Raw genomic sequence first — 15,473 nt, 5'->3', positions numbered from 1 at the left:
GTTTATTATCTATCCTGTTGCCTAGTCACTTTAACCATACCTATACAGTGCCCTCAGAAAGTATTTACACCCCTTTACTTTTTCCACATTTAGTTGTGATACAGCCTGAATTTAACATTTATTAAATTGAGATTTTTTGTCACACAATACCCCACAATGTCAAAGTGGAATTATGTTTCTGAAATGTTTGCTAATTAAATAAAAAGGAAAAGCTGAAATGTCTCAATCCCTTTGTTATGGTGAGCATAAAAAAGTTTGGGAGTAAAAATGTGCTTAACAAATCATATAATAAGTTGCATGGACTCTGTGTGCAATAATAGTGTTGAACATGATTTTTGGAGGACTATCTCATCTCTGTACCCCAAACATACAATTATCTGTAAATTTCCTTAATCGAGCATTGAATTTCAAACGCAGAGACCAGGGAGGTTTTCCAACCAATGCCTTGCAAAGAAGGGCATCCATTGGTAGATGAATTACACCATTCCACTTATACCAGTCCATCCATTACCACAAGCCCGTTCTCCCCAATTAAGGTGCCACCAGCCTCCTGTGGCAATACACCCAGTCGCTACAAAGATACAGGCGTCCTTCCTAACTCAGTTGCCGGAGATGATAGAAACCGTTGAGGGATTTCACCATGAGGCCAATGGTAACTTTCAAACAGCTACAGAGTTTAATGGCTACTCGTAATTACAGGAGGCCTGTACAGAATAAAGCATATTCCAAATCCAGCCTAACACATCCATATTTTCAAGCACAGTGGAGGTTACATCATATTATGGGTATGCTTGTAATCATTAAGGACAGGGGAGTTTTTCAGAATAAAGTTAAGCAGAGGTAAAATCCTAGAGGAAAACCTGGTTCAGTCTGCTTTCAACCAGACACTAGGAGATTAATTCACCTTTCAGCGGGACAATAATTTAAAACACAAAGCCAAATCTACACTGGAGATGCTTACCAAGAAGACAGTAAATGTTCCTGAGTGGCCGAGTTAAAGTTTTGATTTAAATCTACTTGTAAATCTATGGCAAGACCTGAAAACAGTTGTCAAGAAATGATCAACAATCAATTTGATTGGCAAACGTTGCACAATCCAGGTGTGGAAAGATTTTAGAGACTTACCCAGAAAGAAAGCATTTTTACAAAGTATTGGGAGTGTGAATATTTATGTAGATATTTTATGTATTTCATTTTCAATACATTTTCCAACATTTCTAACAACAAATGTTCACTTCGTCATTATGGGCTATAGAGTGTACATGGGTGAGAAAAATGTCTCCCATTTTGAATTTAGGCTGTAACAACAAAACATGGAGTAAGTCAAGCACAGGAGGTTGGTGGCACCTTAATTGGGGAGGATGGGCTCATGGTATTGCAACAAGTGCACTAAGAGTCAGGAAGATAGTTCAGGGAGTGAGTGTTTCAATAAATAAACCACAACTAAATACAAACCAAGAACCACAAACAACACACAGACATGACACTGGAACAGAAACAGTGATGCCTGGGAAATGAACTAAAGGGAGTGACATATATAGGGAAGGTAATCAGGGAAGTGATTGAGTCAAGGTGAGTCCGATTTTTCTTTTCACCTTTATTTAACCAGGTAGGCCAGTTGAGAACAAGTTCTCATTTACAACCGCGACCTGGCCATGATAAAGCAAAGCAGTGCGACACAAACAACAACATAGAGTTACACATGGAATAAACCAACGTACAGTCAATAACACAACAGAAAAGTCTATATACAGTGTGTGCAAATGAGGTAAGATTAGGGAGGTAAGGCAATAACGTATTGGCGAAGTAATTACAATTGATCAATTAAGCACTGGAGTGATAGATGGTGATGAGGATGCGCAGGTGTGCGTAACGATGGTGACAGGTGTGGGCCATAACGAGCAGCCTGGTGACCTAGAGGCAGGAGACGAAGCACACGTGACAGGTATCAAATACATTCCATTCGCTCCATTCCAGCATTTTATTATGAGCCGTTCTCCCCTCAGCAGCCTCCACTGAAGTCACGGGGTAAGAATACTTTCTGAAGGCACCGTATGTACCTCAATTACATCGACTCGGTACTGCTAACCCGTGTATAAACAAGTTATCATTACTCATTGTGTATTTATTCCTTGCGTTATTATTTTTCTCCTAGTTCTCTTTTTTTTCTCTCTCTCTAATGTTCGGTAGGGCCAAGTAAGGATTCCCCTGTTGTCTACACCTGTTGTTTACGAAGCATGTGACATAACATTTTTATTTAATTTTGGATTTGGTTGTCAACACAACCAAATATCAACATTTGTGGGATATGTACTGTATCTTCTGCTTGGATAGTTTCATCTCTGCCACTGACTTAGTCTGGCTTTAATTCCATTTTGTATACAAATGAATATTTTAATATGTTGGATTTATGTCTCTATCTCAACCAAAAATCTAAGTTAATAACCCCTTATACTCATGGGAATTAGCCTATAGGGATAAACTGAAATGTTTCTTACAGAAATAAATATGAAACGCATAAGCATGGTAGCAATTGACAATGAAGTTTGACGATTATGGGAAAATGATTTAGACCAAAGTTCAATACACAACAGTTCACCTGACACAAGACTGAAACCAAACATTACACTGTTGATTTTAATGTGCATTTGAGATGCACTGTTTTTTTTGCCGCATTTGTTGATTTATAAAATCTGTAAATATTCTGGATACATTCTGTAACATGATAAGAATGTTCTTGGAAAATTGGGGGTAGGTGCAACATGAGACAAAATGTTTAAGGGTTTCAGTGAGCTCTAACTGGTGTATCCAAGTGGTCACACACCTCTTCAACGTGTGCACAGTTCCTAAATAATTTCAATGCACTTTTATGACTCAAAGAAGAGTCTCCAACTATTAGGTGGTTTTCTGAGCTCTCCTTGCTGTGCCGTTGAGGAACTAAAGAAAACACTTTTCTTTTAAACACAGATCTGCATCCCTGCCTTTTACACAATTACTGTTGAAGAAAACAGTCGGGCATAGTTTGAAAGCTCGTTCTATTGCCAACATCCCAGAAAACGGGGAATGTCCTGAGGACATTTGGCGACGTTCCCATTAGGTCCCTTAAGGGTTTTGACGCGAAGTTATCCCACTGACGTTCTGAGAACATTCTAAGGATGTTGCATGATGGTCCCAAGGGAATATTCACTGTGGCACCTTATTGAAATTCCCTGTAAATTACCAGGATGTGACTGAGGACCCTATCATGACCTTTTTATAGGACATTCTAAGGACTTTAATTTTACTAGTCCTCCAGACGTCGCGTGATGGTCCCAGGGGAACGTTCTTTGGGAGACCTTTGTCTAGTTCCCTGTACATTTCCTGGACATCACTGACGACCACGTCAGGACCTTTTTAGGGACGTTCTCAGGACTTTCATTTTACTAGTCCTTGGGACGTAATGTGATGGTCCTAAGGGAACGTTCTCTGGGAGACTTTTTTTTATAGTTCCCGCTTTGTCCCCTGAACATTCTTGTGACGTTGTGTCATGGTCCCCTGGAGGTTTTGTCTCTTTCCTAGTTTGTCCCGGGGGCGACTAGAGGACATTCTTGGGATGTTGTTTAATGGTTCCTCGGAGGTCCCCTGAATGGTCTTGGGACTTTTTCATGGTCACCTCGAGGTTTTGTGTAGTTCACGGTTTGTCCCGGTGACGTCCCAAATGATGTTCTTGGGACGTTGTGTAATGTTCCCCTGGAGGTTTTTGTCATGTGATGGTCCAAGGTGTCCCCTACCATTTTATAAGTAATGAAATGGTATGGGGGGGGGGGGTGTTTTAATGTATAGTGGGGCAAAAAAGTATTTAGTCAACCACCAATTGTGCAAGTTCTCCCACTTAAAAAGATGAGAGGCCTGTAATTGTCATCATAGGTTCACTTCAACTATGGCAGACAAAATGAGAAAGAAAATCACGTTTAATTTATTTGCAAATTATGGTGCAAAATAAGTATTTGGTCACCTACAAACAAGCAAGATTTCTGGCTCTCACAGACCTGTAACTTCTTCTTTAAGAGGCTCCTCTGTCCTCCACTCGTTACCTGTATTAATGGCACCTGTTTGAACTTATTGTCAGTATAAAAGACACCTGTCCACAACCTCAAACAGTCACGCTCCAAACTCTACTATGGCCAAGACCAAAGAGCTGTCAAAGGATACCAGAAACAATATTGTAGACCTGCATCAGGCTGGGAAGACTGAATCTGCAATAGGTAAGCAGCTTGGTTTGAAGAAATCAACTGTGGGAGCAATTATTAGGAAATGGAAGACATACAAGACCACTGATAATCTCACCCCGTGGGGTCAAAATGATCACAAGAACGGTGAGCAAAAATCCCAGAACCACACAGGGGGACCTAGTGAATGACCTGTAGAGAGCTGGGACCAAAGTAACAAAGCCTACCATCAGTAACACACTACGCCACCAGGGACTCACATCCTGCAGTGCCAGACGTATCCCCCTGCTTAAGCCAGTACATGTCCAGGCCCGTCTGAAGTTTGCTAGAGAGCATTTGGATGATCCAGAAGAAGATTGGGAGAATGTCATATGGTCGGATGAAACCAAAATATAACTTTTTGGTAAACTCAACTCGTCGTGTTGACAAAGAATGCTGAGTTTCATCCAAAGAACACCATACCTACTGTGAAGCATGGGGGTGGAAACATCATGATTTGGGGCTGTTTTTCTGCAAAGGGACCAGGACGACTGATCCGTGTAAAGGAAAGAATGAATGGGGCCATGTATCGTGAGATTTTGAGTGAAAACCTCCTTCCATCAGCAAGGGCATTGAAGATGAAACGTGGCTGGGTCTTTCAGCATGACAATGATCCCAAACTCACAGCCGGGGCAACGAAGGAGTGGCTTCTTAAGAAGCATTTCAAGGTCCTGGAGTGGCCTAGCCAGTCTCCAGATCTCAACCCCATAGAAAATCTTTGGAGGGAGTTGAAAGTCCGTGTTGCCCAGCAACAGCCCCAAAACATCACTGCTCTGGAGGAGATATGCATGGAGGAATGGGCCAAAATACCAGCAACAGTGTGTGAAAACCTTGTGAAGACTTACAGAAAACGTTTGACCTCTGTCATTGCCAACAAAGGGTATATAACAAAGTATTGAGAAACTTTTGTTATTGACCAAATACTGATTTTTTAAAAAAAAATAATATATTTTTTTAAATTCCCACCATAATTTGCAAATAATCACATTGTAGGATTTTTAATGAATTTTTCTGGATGTTTTTTTTTCATTTTGTCTGTCATAGTTGAAGTGTACCTATGATGAAAATTACAGGCCTCATCTTTGTCAGTAGGAGAACTTGAATAATTGGTGGCTGATTAAATACTTTTTTGCCCCACTGTAAGGAGTACGCTGTTCAGCTAAAATAGTGTTCCTCTTTCATCAATGACAGTATGAATACATGATCATTTAGTACTGATTTTTCATTATGACCACACCTGGGATTTGAACTCACAACCTGTGGATTTGGGGTATGCTTTTCTTAGTGCTGTGCCACAAAGTCTGTATAATTTCAGAAGTCCCCTACATCATTACCTATAATACGTCTCTGCACTTAGCAGTGCAGCTTGCACTCTTTTGCTACACTACATGACCAAAGGTATGTGGAAACCTGCTCGTCGAACATCTCATTACAAAATCATCAGCTTATGGAGTTGGTCCCTCCCTTTGCTGATATAACAGCCGCCACTCTTCTGGGAAGGTTTTCCACTACATGTTGGAACATTGCTGAGCGGACTCACTTCCATTCAGCCACAAGCGCATTAGTGAGGTCTGATGTTGGATGATTAGGCCTGGCTCGCAGTCTGCGTTCCTATTTATTCCAAACGTGTTTGATGGAGTTGAGGTCAGGGCTCTGTGCATTGCAGTCAAGTTCTTCCACACTGATCTTGATAAACCATTTCTGTATTCCTCACTTTGTGCGTTGTCATGCTGAAATAGGAAAGGGCCTTCCACAAAGTTAGAAGCACAAAATTGACAAGAATGTAACTGTATGCTGTAGCATTAAGATTTGTTTTCACTGGAACTAAGTTGTCTAGCCTGAACCATAAAACGGCTCCAGACCATTATTCCTCCTCCACCAAACTTTACAGTTGGCACTATGCATTCGAGCAGGTAACATTCTCCTGGCATCCGCCAAACCAAGATTAGTCCGTCGGACTGCCAGATGGTGAAGCTTGATTTCATCACTCCAGAGAACGGGTTTCCACTGCTCCAGAGTCCAATGGTGGCGAGCTTGATACCACTCCAGTCAACACTTGGCATGGTGATCTTAGGCTGCTGGACCATGGAAAATAATTTCATAAAGCTCCCGACGAACAGTTATTGTGCTGATGTTGCTTCTAGAGGCAGTTTGGAACTTGGTTGTGAGTGTTGTGTGGCCTACCACTTCGTGGCTGAGCTGTTGTTGCTCCTAGAGGTTTCTACTTCACAGGGCAGAAATTTGACGAACTGTTGGAAAGGTGGCATCCTATGACTGTGCCACAGTGAAAGTCACTGAGCTCTTCAGTAAGGCCATTCTACTGTTGATGTTTGTCTATGGAGATTGCATGGCGGTGTGCTCAATTTTATGCAACGATGTGTCTGAAATAGCCAAATCCAAAAATATAAGGGGTGTCCACATACTTTTGTGTGTGTGTATATATATATATTTATTTTAGTAATCTGACTATTCTCTCATTGCTTTCATTAATGTATTTCAGCAGTGGTGTAAAGTACTTCAGTACAAATACTTTAAAGCACTACTTATGCAGTTTTTTTGGGCTATCTGTACGTTACTATTTAGATTTTTGACTACATTTACTTCACTACATCCCGAAAGAAAATAGTGGACCTTTTAATCCATACATTTTCCCTGACACCCAAAAGTACTCGTTATATTTTGAATGGCTAGCAGGACAGGAAAATGGTCAAATTAATGCACTTATCAAGAGACCATCCCTATTTTCTCTGATCTGGTGGATTCACAAAACACAAATGCTTCATTTGTAAATCATGTTGGTGTGTGCCCTTGGCTATCCATAAATGAAAAAGCTAGAAAATGGTGCTGTCTGGTTTGCTTAATATAGAGCATTTTAAATGTATTTATACTTTTACTTTCAATACTTAAGTATATTTTAGCTATTACATTTTGATACTTAAGTAGTTTTAAAACCAAATACTTTTAGACTTTTACTCAAGTAGTATTTTACTGAGTGAGTCACTTTTTACTTGAGTAATTTTCTATTAAGGTATCTTTACTCAAGTATGACAATTGGGTACTTTTTCCACCACTATATTTCAGTTAGTTTTCAAAATATTTGTCTAATGTTGGTGGGGCATATTATTATCTTTTAATATTACTCCTGAAACACTATGTCTATGATACATTGAATAAAAACAAATAAATGTGTTTTAACAGAGCTGAGATTTACTTTGAAGTGCAAAGTGTAGGAATAGGCCTACAGGTGAAATCTGTCAGTGATGGACATGGTGGTGTAGCAGGAAGATTGCCATGCTGTGAACCAAGAGATTGTGAGTTCAAATCCCAGGTAAGGACATGTAAACAAAGCTGGATCAGTGGTTCACCAATCAGGGCCTTGCTAGGCTTGATGACAGTAACGAGGGGTGATGTGTACTAGGATGTGCGTGCCCGGTGTATACCTTTTTTTTGGTGGGGGGGAGAATGTTTCTCTGTCACCATCAGGTGACGTCTCTGGGACAAATCGAGAACTAGACAAAAACCTCCAGGGGGTCATGACACAACGTCCCAAGAATGTTCAGGGGCCATGATGACACAACATCCCAAGAAAGTCCTAAAAACCTCCCCTAAGACAAACCGGGAACTATACAAAACCTCCAGGGTACCGGGACGCAACATCCTGATGACTTTAGGTGACCATTTAGTGACGTCCCTGGTACATCCTAATGACTCATTGTTGTTTGCAGGGAAGATAAGCTAAGTTCAAAAATACGATTTTACAGTGCTAGGCTTTCACAAGGCAATTCAGAGAAGCAGTTCATAATTTAAGTGCAAATAGAATGGAGTCATGAGAGAACTCAGATGCGTAGAAGTGGCGTAAGTGCGTATCAGTGTCCAAGTCCGAAATTTTCAAACCACATGGGTACGAGTGTAAAGGGCTACAGAATAGTACTAAATCAAATTTTCTTCACCATACTACAAACAGGCTCATTCTGTTCAGGGAAACCTAGGGTATAACCCCACGTCATCTTTTAACTGTACATCAAACATAAGCGATCATAAACGTTGATATGCATTGTCGGAACTAGAAGCACAAGCGTTTCGCTACACTCGCATTAACATCTGCTAACCATGTGTATGTGACAAATAAAATTGGATTTGATTTGGGACGTGCACATTTGGACTCGCAGGGGTTTGGCTTGCTTGTATGACATCAAAGTGGTATTTATTATAATTGTCAACGTCTCATCTTTCAAAATACATTGATTCCTCATAATTTACAACATTTTTCCTCACTCAGACATTTAGCAAAAGTTGGTCAATTTATGGGAGGGATGGTAGCAACTTTTCATGAACGGTGCTGTCAGTCAAAACCCATACAGAGCTGTGAAGCGCAGAGCCTGAGCTCTGGAGTTATACACTATATAGCACGTAACTGTGCTCCAATTTAGGAGTGTATTAGTCTCCAAGTCTGCCATTTTCAACCTATATATGGGTATGAGTGTAAAGGGCTACAGAATAGGACTAAATAAAGTTTGACTTGATCCGGTCCTATTCTTTAACTTTGATTCTAGGTTGAGATGGCGACGTGAATCCAACATATAAATAATTTGTAGACAAACTGGATTTTGTTGTCAACCAAACACAATTCAAAATCACTTTTGCAATATAGTAAATAGCCTATTAGCCTGTCATTTGTTAACTTGTCGACAAGTTATTTTGGCTTCAGGTCTCCAACTAAACCAAACATAAAAGTTGAAGAATAGGATTAAGCCAGTGGCTCAGATGAAACTATCCAAGCATTAGATATCATTTAAAGGTCCATTGCAGTCAAATGATGTCTTTCCACACTGAGGTTGGAATAATAGTTTGAAATTATGAAAAGGCTTCATGATAATGCCCTTTTAGTGTAAGAGCTGTTTGAAATTACGTCCTGAAATTTCAGCCTGTTTTGATGGACAATGGCACATTTTTAGTTTTCCCCTCTCCACTCAGACCACTCCCATTACAATCATAACAAAATTATTGATTGAGAAATTGCTTTCGTACTATGAAGATATTTTTGTTTCTTTTTGACCATTTTAATTGTTTTAAATCGCAGTAAGGTACTTAATTGTTACCAATAAATTATTTTATATTGAGATAATAACAGCTACATTGAGCCTTTAAATGTTTGATTGTGTTGTCAACCAAACACGACTCAATATTTTTGTAATATATCTTAGAAGCTGATGTAACAGTAATTACCCAACCTTATAAGTAACACATCCATGGCCACATTTTGAGGCCTACTGTCTATAAATATATTTTTATGTAGTCATTGAAAGCATGCTTGTTCAAGATCGCATGCAAAGGTCACAGGTCTGTGGAGATCTTCCCAATTGCTGTAATAATCTGAACAGCATTGATCACTTGCACCATGTACTTTTAATTTAATCCCAACTGCAATCCAGGTAATTTGGTTGTGCTATTAGAAGAAGCACAGTGATAACACTAAGTTGCTGTATAAATAGAAAATATCTCACATTTTATTCTAATTTGAATGTTGTTGTGTTTTTAAAATGGTTGAAAGCTCAGTGGTAACGCATTTAGATGACAACTAAACCAAAAACAGACATTTTTATTCCGTTGGATATCAACCAAATACTACCCAAATTTCCAAGTTGAAATTGCCCAGTGGGTCGACACTTTAAACAGAATAAAATAATATCATGATTCTGTCCATATAGGCCTACATTAAAATGTAACGTCGTTCGTCTGTTGAAAGAAGAGAGTCGGACCGAAATGCAGCGTGTAGGTTACTCATGACTTTAATGAAAGAATTGCGGTACATGAAATAACTGAATACTAAATACAAAAACAGAACGGAACGTGAAACTAATTACAGCCTATCTGGTGACACTACACAAAGACAGGAACAATCACCCACGAAATACAAAGCGAACTCAGGCTGCCTAAATACGGTTCCCAATCAGAGACAACGATAAGCACCTGACTCTAATTGAGAATCGCCTCAGGCAGCCAAGCCTATACCACACCCCTAATCAGCCGCGATCCCAAATAATACAACCCCAATACGAAATACAACATATAAACCCATGTCACACCCTGGCCTACCCAAACATATAACAAAAACACAAAATACAATGACCAAGGCGTGACATAAAATGTATACAGCTAGGCTAGATGGAAATTGGAAAATGTAGGATCTAGATAGTTAGTTGTTGGAGAAAGTACCTAAATCTACAATCAAGTCAAACTTTATTTGTCACATGCACCGAATAGAACAAGTGTAGACTTTACCATGAAATGCTTACTTAAAAGCCCTTATCCAACAGTGCAGTTCAAGAATAGTTAAGAAAATATTTACCAAATAAACTAAACACCCTAAAATAACAAGGCTATATACAGGGGGTACCTGTACCGAGTCAATGTGTGGGGGTACAGGTTAGTCGAGGTAATTTGTACGTGTTGGTGGGGTAAAGTGACTATGCATAGATAATAAACAGTGAGTAGCAACTGTGTACAAAACAAATGGGGGGTCGTCAATGTAAATGGTCTGGTAGCCATTTGATTAATTGTTCAACAGTCTTATGGCTTGGGGGTAGAAGCTGTTAAGGAGCCTTTTGGTCCTAGACTTGGCGCTCCGTGCAGTAGCAGAGAACAATTTGGCTTATTGGATTCTACAAACAAGTACACTATACATTAGCACATAAGGGATGATGTACATTCAGATAGTAGATCCTTTAACATTTGATCCACTAGGTGACATGAATTCAATCTGTTTTGAAAGGGAGGAACAGTGCCAATTCTACCATATAGCCATAATGCTACTTGGCTGGTTTCCAGGACATAGATTAAGCGTTTCCATTTGTTCACTCTTGCTAACAGTTGATTTAGTTCTGCAACTAATGAACAAGAGATTGTCAGGTCGATAGGATAATCTTCCTTTTTAATTCAATCTTTTCTGGCTTTTGTGTTCCTTGATAAGGTGTTGGTAATGTGTCCATTCAGGAAAGGAAAGAAGGGGGGTTTCTTTTATAGGAGGGGTAGGTACTCAATCAAGAGGAGCCTCCTTAAAACCACTGGTAGAAGGTGACAATGGACCGGTAGTCCAGTGCTAGTAACTCACTAGGTTAAGCTAGTTTTCTTACTCAGGTTTTTGTGCAATTTATTGTTATCTCAAGTGTCTGCCTCCATTATCTCCTTCAACAAGTGGAGGCTCTTTTGCCACATTTTCATCTAGCTTCTCGGAGAGAAGCATGCTACAGAACATGTCAGGGGGGAGCAGTGGGCATACCAGGAGGCGAGAGGAGTTTAAGGTTGTGATAGTAGGTGATGGTGGATGTGGGAAAACCTCCCTACTCCAGGTTTGCACTAAAGGAGACTTTCCAGAGGTAAGACAACTGACAAAGCCAGCTCATCAGCTGGCTGCTTCTCTTCTTTATTTACACTTTTCAGGGAAAAGGCAATCTATTTACATTATTTATTCAGGTACTATTATTACTCTGCATGTAGACAAATTACTGTGAGGAATGTAAGTGACAACACAATTTATATATGCACATGAGATGACAAAAAGAGCAAAGTTAAGTTCAACCTTTTTAGCTACCATCTCTGAAATAACATTTAAAAAAACTGGACTTGAAACTAAATTTGTCTCTTTCAGAAATATGTACCATCTGTGTTTGAAAAATGTGTCGCCAACGTGAGGTACAGAGGCGCTGAGTTTCGTCTGAACATCTACGATACTGCAGGTCAGGTCTTACATATCCATGCTTTTGAGAGCACCAGTGCACTAACACTTGGCTGAACAGGTATCCTGAGTCTTTAGTGGGCGTGTTGTGCTCATAAGTAGTCAGATCTACAGTATCTTAGAAATGCAGTAACAGACACCCTCTGGTTGTTAAAGAATCATAATGTACTTTAAGTGAGAGTGACTCAGGAGAGTCATAGTAGAGTTTAAATAAAGATAAAGGAATAACAGATGAGGCTGGCATTGATTTAAGTAGCCAACTAGTTTTTATTTGATTTTTTTTTTTGGTTATGCGATTTTCATGAAAGATTAATAATACACATCCATCTATTTCAGGTCAAGAGGACTATGACCGATTACGCCCTCTGTCCTATCAGAGTGCCAACCTGATATTGATCTGCTATGATGTCACTTGCCCCTCAAGTTATGACAATTTGCTAATCAAGGTACTGCACTCTCTTCATGCTTTACTGCTCTTCTGTCTGTTTCAGTCCACAGAAGGAGGAAGAAACATTAACATACAGTGCCATACGTTTCATGACATCTACAACATAATTAATGTACCTGAAGATGGGTGACAATGTCAGCTGACAATCAGAAATATATTTGAATACTTGCTCAAGCAAGTATTTATCAGGTTCATGGTAAATTTGTTTTGCAAAGTAGATGCAGTCACCCTCACAGGGATTATTCTATGGACTGTACATGTATGTTCACTGCATGACATAGAATGTTTAGAATATCTAACTCTGTTTAGCATATCTTTCAGTGGTTCCCCGAGGTGCATCACTTCTGCCGTGGCGTGCCCATTATACTTGTAGGATGCAAAACAGACCTGCGGAAAGATAAGGTCTTGGTAAAGAAACTGTGGTCTTCAGGCGAGAACCCCATCACATACATCCAGGTAGAGATTTCCTACATAGCCTTATGTATAATTTATAGACATTGAATATACTGTATATCTGCCGTGCAATTTACATATGTCATTAGTATTGGGTTTATTGAAAATGCAATACAAGTGGTTGAATTAGGGTGGTTTGTTGGGAAAGGTAGACTTTGATCAGAAGGGTTGAACCAAAAACACCTTCAAAAGATCAATAGCAGTGATGAGATTATGTTAATGACCATAATGACAATGAAAATCCCCACTCACCCCAAATCTGTGAGTGATAATCACAATTCTGAATCACCCTTTCTCCTGGACTAAATGTATTTATCTGACATTTTATTTTTGGCTAGTTCGTGACAGGCAGGGAACCTTTTAATGTCATAGAAAATATTACATTTGAAATCAGAAACTCTCAACAGGAAGATTTAGCTCAGAATAGTTATGTGATGTCTTGTTGATGCCTCTCAATTAAAAATATCACTTTTTAAAATGTTTTCCTCCATCTGAGCAGGGTGAAGAGACCAAAAGGAAGATCAACGCTGACCTCTACTTGGAGTGTTCAGCCAAATACAAGGAGAATGTGGAGGACATATTCAGAGAGGCTATCAAACGAGCCATTGCAGCAACAAGGAAGGCAAAATGGAAAGGATTCTGTGCCTTTCTGTGACCCAAGAGATAATGCTATCCCCACTGTGAGCTCCTGATAGACAGTGCTCTAGACCTATACTCTCAGGGAAAACACAGATGACTCCTCCCAACGACAAGTCCTCTTACACTTTTGATGCTGCGTGTCCACTTCATTTTACCCTGTGCTAACCCACTTCCTTTGTGTGGTTTTCCTTCCTGCTAACTCTTGACATATCTTCTAAATGTATTTATTTCAAAGAAACGGAAAATGCCCTCAAGTTATAGACCCACAAATAAGGAAATTGGGTCTTCAACAATTTGAGCATACATGAGCAGGACATGGCAAATAATTGAAGGTACCATTGTTTTCCATATTGATGCATCCAATATTTTTCATTCAAAAGGTTGACTAACAGTAATTCAAAGTACATCTCATATAAGTATTTAAAAAAAACTTTAATATGAATAAATGAAGCAACATAAGATGGATTTTCTTATATTATTCTTTATTCAGTAGGCATAGGGTTATGCATAACGTAATCAAATATACAAAATGCACAATGGTTGTCTAATAAAGAGGTCATATCAATCCAATCCTCTGCCCTTTGGAGTCTCACCACAATGTAACAGATTTACAGTATAAGACAATGATTTGGCATCAGACAATGCAGTGTAAACATTGTGGGGTTTCATAAGCCCCAGGCACTCGAAGACCTCTTACAAATCTCGGCCTCAAATGGCATTTAAGGGGGATGTTACAATCATCATACAGTATACGCTGAGTGTACAAAACATTAAGGACTCCTTCCTAATATTGAATAGCACCCCCCCCCCCTTGCCCTCAGAACAGCCTCAATTTGTTGGGGCATGGACTCTACAAGGTGTCGAAAGAGTTGGGTTAACTCCAATATTTCCCACAGTTGTCAAGTTGGCTGGATGTCCTTTGGTTGGTGGACCATACGAAAGAGGACAATTGACTCCTAAATAATAAAAACAGAAGATCATGTGCCATTATTTGATGAAAGTAAATGTGTGCACTTGGATCACATTTAAAAGGTCGACAAAGATCTGAATATATTGCCTCCATAAAAATGCATTTATTAATTTGCCCTCTAGTTTGAAGTATTTCCTTTAGAAGAAGCTACTTGTGATTTGTCAAAATGCAAAACAAACAGCTTTACAATCGCTAAGAAAAGTACTTCACATTGAAGGTGGTATTTCAGCCTGACATGAAGAACTGGGAACCATATCCCAACCAACCTGTCTAATAATGACATAATGTAGAGGAAAAGGTTAAACAAATACACTACCGTTCAAAAGTTTGGGGTCACTTAGAAATGTCATTTTTGGTCTGTTAAAATAACATTAAAAAGATCAGAAATACAGTAGTGTAGGCCAGCATCCCGGAGTCGCCTCTTCGCAGTTGAGGCTGGTGTTTTGCGGGTACTATTTAATGAAGCTGCCAGTTGAGGACTTGTGAGGCATCGGTTTCTCAAACTAGACACTAATGTATTTGTCCTCTTGCTCAGTTGTGCACTGGGGCCTCCCACTCTATTCTGGTTAGACAGTTTGCGCTGTTCTGTGACGGGAGTAGTACACAGCATTGTACAAGATCTTCAGTTCCTTCGCAATTTCTCACATGGAATAGCCTTCATTTCTCAGAATAAGAATAGACTGACGAGTATCAGAAGAAAGTTTTGTTTCTGGCCATTTTGAGCCTGTAATCGAACCCACAACTGTTGATGCTCCAGATACTCAACTAGTCTCCAGAAGGCCAGTTTTATTGCTTCTTTAATTAGCACAAGTTTTCAGCTGTGCTAACATAATTGCAAGTAATTTACAATGTCTACACTGTATTTCTGATCAATTTGATGTTATTTTAAAATGGACAAATGAGCTTTTTTCATAAGTAAGGACATTTAAGTGACCCCAAACTTTTGTACGGTAGTGTACATTTCAAATCCACACTTGTATT

General features: G+C 39.4%; 1 protein-coding gene across 1 annotated transcript; it reads left to right on the top strand.

Annotated features, from left to right (window-relative positions):
- Nucleotides 1-1,918: 1,918 nt before the first annotated feature.
- Nucleotides 1,919-14,859, top strand: LOC124035187 (rho-related GTP-binding protein RhoF-like). The gene is made up of 6 exons (XM_046348616.1): nt 1,919-2,028; nt 11,473-11,623; nt 11,896-11,983; nt 12,319-12,428; nt 12,752-12,886; nt 13,383-14,859. The coding sequence occupies exons 2-6, from the start codon at nt 11,489-11,491 to the stop codon at nt 13,536-13,538; spliced, it is 624 nt and encodes a 207-aa protein (XP_046204572.1). The 5' UTR covers nt 1,919-2,028; nt 11,473-11,488; the 3' UTR covers nt 13,539-14,859.
- The last annotated feature ends 614 nt before the right edge of the window (nt 14,860-15,473 follow it).

The sequence above is a fragment of the Oncorhynchus gorbuscha genome, linkage group LG05 (assembly GCF_021184085.1).
Source record: "Oncorhynchus gorbuscha isolate QuinsamMale2020 ecotype Even-year linkage group LG05, OgorEven_v1.0, whole genome shotgun sequence".
In the NCBI taxonomy this organism is placed as follows: domain Eukaryota; kingdom Metazoa; phylum Chordata; class Actinopteri; order Salmoniformes; family Salmonidae; genus Oncorhynchus; species Oncorhynchus gorbuscha.
This window is presented reverse-complemented; position numbering and strand designations above follow the sequence as displayed.